Genomic DNA, 3,543 nt, shown 5'->3' on the forward strand with positions numbered 1-3,543 from the left:
CGAGTACACGACCAATTAAGCGGCCATAAGTCATCTATCTACTAGTGTTGAAATCACTTTGAATTAAAGGCTTTATTAACCTTAAAAAAATGCCGAATGGTGCACTTTGAGGGGATGTTTGGTGTTGCGTTTTCAAAATAGATTATGCGTTTTCAAAACTGCGTTTTGAAAAGGCATGTAGGTACATGCTTCTCAAAAACTGCGTTTTGTCGGCAGATAATTACTTTTTCATCCAAACACTTTTTTAGGTTATTTATGTTTTATAAACGTAATAATCAAATAATCATTTCAAAACGTAATCCTAAACACCCTCTGAGTGTTTGGGGTTAATAGTTCACGTTATCCAAATCTGCCACAAAAATAGAGAACATGTAATAACTTGACTCTCCTATCACATAGTTTCAGACACATACACACTACAATGTTATTCCACCACCCATAATCCCATAACCGGAAAAAGCCAACCACCAATTAGCACGGCGGAGCAGGGAGGCTGCACTTTGCTGGTAAAGCGATGGCGAGTATAGGGTCAATTCCTAACGAAGGTAACATACTCGAATCCTTATATGAGCACAAACACTTCATATCCGCCCCAGCAATGGCTTTACAACACTCCGGGGTCGGGTCCACCGGGTTTGGATTCGTCACTGATGGCTTGCACGCCACCAAACCGTCCTGAGTCATGTCGCATATTTCCATTGCCTGTAAACCGCCAATCACAACCACCAACACCAAAAATACTACCGTCTGAGCCCTTGCCACCATTTTAGAATGTTTTGAATGTGGTCACGAATTACATATGAGATGTATTTAAGGGCATGGAGTAGGGCCCAATTTAACATGACCCGTGAAGGAAGAAGACACAAGGTGGCACTATTAAGTCACGGGTAGGGTGTGGGCCGTAGTTTGGGCTGGTTGCAAGCCATGTGGTTTTGTGTGTGTTTAGATATACTTTAAAATTAAAAAAACAAGGGGCCCACCAAAGTTGTTCACACATACATAATACTAGTGGGAGACTCGCGCGTTGTGGCGGAGTCAATAACGCGAGACATGAACACATCACCAACTTACCACCAGTACTTACCATCTGTAATACCCTGTTTTACGAAAATAAAAGTTATAAAAACTATAGATTTATCAATTAAACAAATGCACCACTTAAAACATGATGTAAAGTTAATATGAAGCAAAATTTGAAAAATATATCTTGAATGGACCCCTTTTTGGTAATAACCTACTCATATAATCATATAAGGTTCGGGTTGGTGGGGTTTGAGTGGCTTTGAATTCGAGTCGGGTTTTGGATTTTTGATAAAAAAAAAAAAAAGACAGCCTTAGACGTGGTTGCCAAGGGATTCGCTCAAAAGGCAGGCTGTTAGCTTTGGCCACCTCAAGAGATTATGAGTTAGAACAATATGTGGTCAAAAACAGTTTCCAACATGTGGATGACATGCTTGTAATTTGTAAAGACAAGCAAGAGACTAAAACTGCAAAAGAGATAACTGCAAAAGATTATACTTTATAAACACAAATTCAAAGTTAGCAAATTTCCCCTCTCTCTGCTTCATAGACTATACTTTGTTTATACAAAGTTCATATAACAAATTATAAAGAAAGCAACACCTGTAGATTTTATCCCACACAAACAAAGAACACACTGAAAAAGAACGAAATGCATTAAATTCACGCACAAACCCCTTTGCTAATCCATTTTAGAAAGGATGTTTAATATGCGTGTAGGCACTTCAACCCATCTCAAGGCTGTGGATTTAGATGAAGAACATAGAGTCCTTGAGGTGTTGATCAAGATTGTAGAAGGCCCGATCAAACAAACTTGAAGGTGGAGCAGAACCAGAGTCTTCCATTTGCTTCACCTCCTCTTGAAACATCCAACCTCTGTACGCCAAAAGATCCGCATAGTACACAGGTGTCACCAACGATACGGATTTAGTGCAACGTGCGAAACAAAGCATAAGTCGTAGGTCAACCTCTGAATGTCATTGGATGAAAACCCGATCTCATCCCAAATCACCGTGTAGTGTGTCGGCTTACTCGTTCTAGTGCCTCCTAAATGGCTACAAAGGTATACCACAATCTTGTTCGGTTTCACTTTGTTGACTTTAGCGTAAGTGTTGATCAGGTCCAAACACACGCTCCCCAAATTAAAAATCTCCTCTTTACGAAGCCCTTGTGGTCACACACGAGCAACATAACGAGTCGCACCACGGTCCACCGAGCCAACAACTGTTGTAATAGATGGAGACTCGGCATTCATTGCAGCCGGGTGATTGACATCTGCTCCAATTGTTAGGACCGGTTTTGACTCCGAAATGATTGCGTATGACACGTTCGACGTGCGGAATCCGTGAACGTGAATGACCGAAACACACGAGACGTACTCAATCTGTGATTCTATAGAAGATATGAGATCGTACAATCACTTGAATCACCTTTTGCCTTTCTCTCTACTTTCTCTCTCTAGCTCCAAAGCTCTCCAACTAGCAAATGTGGCAAAAGTTCTAAATCTAAGGCATAAGCCTCCTATTTATAGGCCAAGGGGCTTAATGAGATTTCTCATTAATTACATAAATGCCACCTTGCCTTTTAGTAACTAATTACAACATAAAGCCTAGAATTAAACAGTTTCAGCTACGGTTTTGAATTGACGGAGGCGATAGACATTAATGCACTAACACCAATAAACATATAACGATCATCTTTACTGAAATGAGGAAACGAGTAATTGACATCTTCTCCTGTCTCAGCATACCTGCATATATAAAAGTGTAAACCTCCTAATTTAAGATAAAAATTTGCTTTTCCTGTCTCAGCATACCTCATTATCACTTCAACAAGATTTTCAAGAGCACCCACAACTGCAAGGGCAGTTTGGAGAATTCGCACTTCGAAACATCCAAACCAGCTTGCATGTTCAGAAGCCTGCAAAACTAATAAAGAGATCCGACCGAATAAAAAACTATAATGAATTTTAAATATTTTTTATTCAAGAATAATATACGTTGACAATTCAAAACATCCAAACCAGCTTGCATGTTCAGAAGCCTGCAAAACTAATAAAGAGATCCGACCGAATAAAAAACTATAATGATTTTTCAATATTTTTTATTCAAGAATAATATACATTGACAAATAGAGTGATAAGAGGGCATAAAAGAGAGCATTATCAAAACTGAGTTTGTAATTTATTCATTTTTATTGAAGAGAAAAAATCGTATTCGCATATGAGGTCTTGATGTTCGATAATTACTGCAAAAGCACACGCAAAAAGTGACGTGTTTACTTGAAACTACTCTTTTCCCATACAATCTGCGATTTCCTAACCTGTGCTACTTGCCCCTTAACCTGAGCACATTTTAATGATCAGTATGAAATTGAATCAATAAGAATAGGAAAGTTGAATCAAGCAAAAAGAAGGCATTACCTGAAATATCGGTGATTTAGTGTCAAGATTCTAACTTCAACTTGTATCTGGCTGAAATATCATTGACTGTATATGAGAGACTATTAAGTAGGTAGTTTTAA

At 38.7% G+C, this 3,543-nt stretch overlaps 1 protein-coding gene across 1 annotated transcript; it reads right to left on the reverse strand.

Annotated features, from left to right (window-relative positions):
- Positions 1-272: 272 nt before the first annotated feature.
- Positions 273-791, reverse strand: LOC110940540 (putative lipid-transfer protein DIR1). The gene has a single exon (XM_022182083.2). The coding sequence runs from the start codon at positions 763-765 to the stop codon at positions 472-474; it is 294 nt and encodes a 97-aa protein (XP_022037775.1). The 5' UTR covers positions 766-791; the 3' UTR covers positions 273-471.
- Between the last annotated feature and the right edge of the window lie 2,752 nt (positions 792-3,543).

This window comes from Helianthus annuus, chromosome 7, assembly GCF_002127325.2.
Source record: "Helianthus annuus cultivar XRQ/B chromosome 7, HanXRQr2.0-SUNRISE, whole genome shotgun sequence".
Classification (NCBI taxonomy): Eukaryota; Viridiplantae; Streptophyta; class Magnoliopsida; order Asterales; family Asteraceae; genus Helianthus; species Helianthus annuus.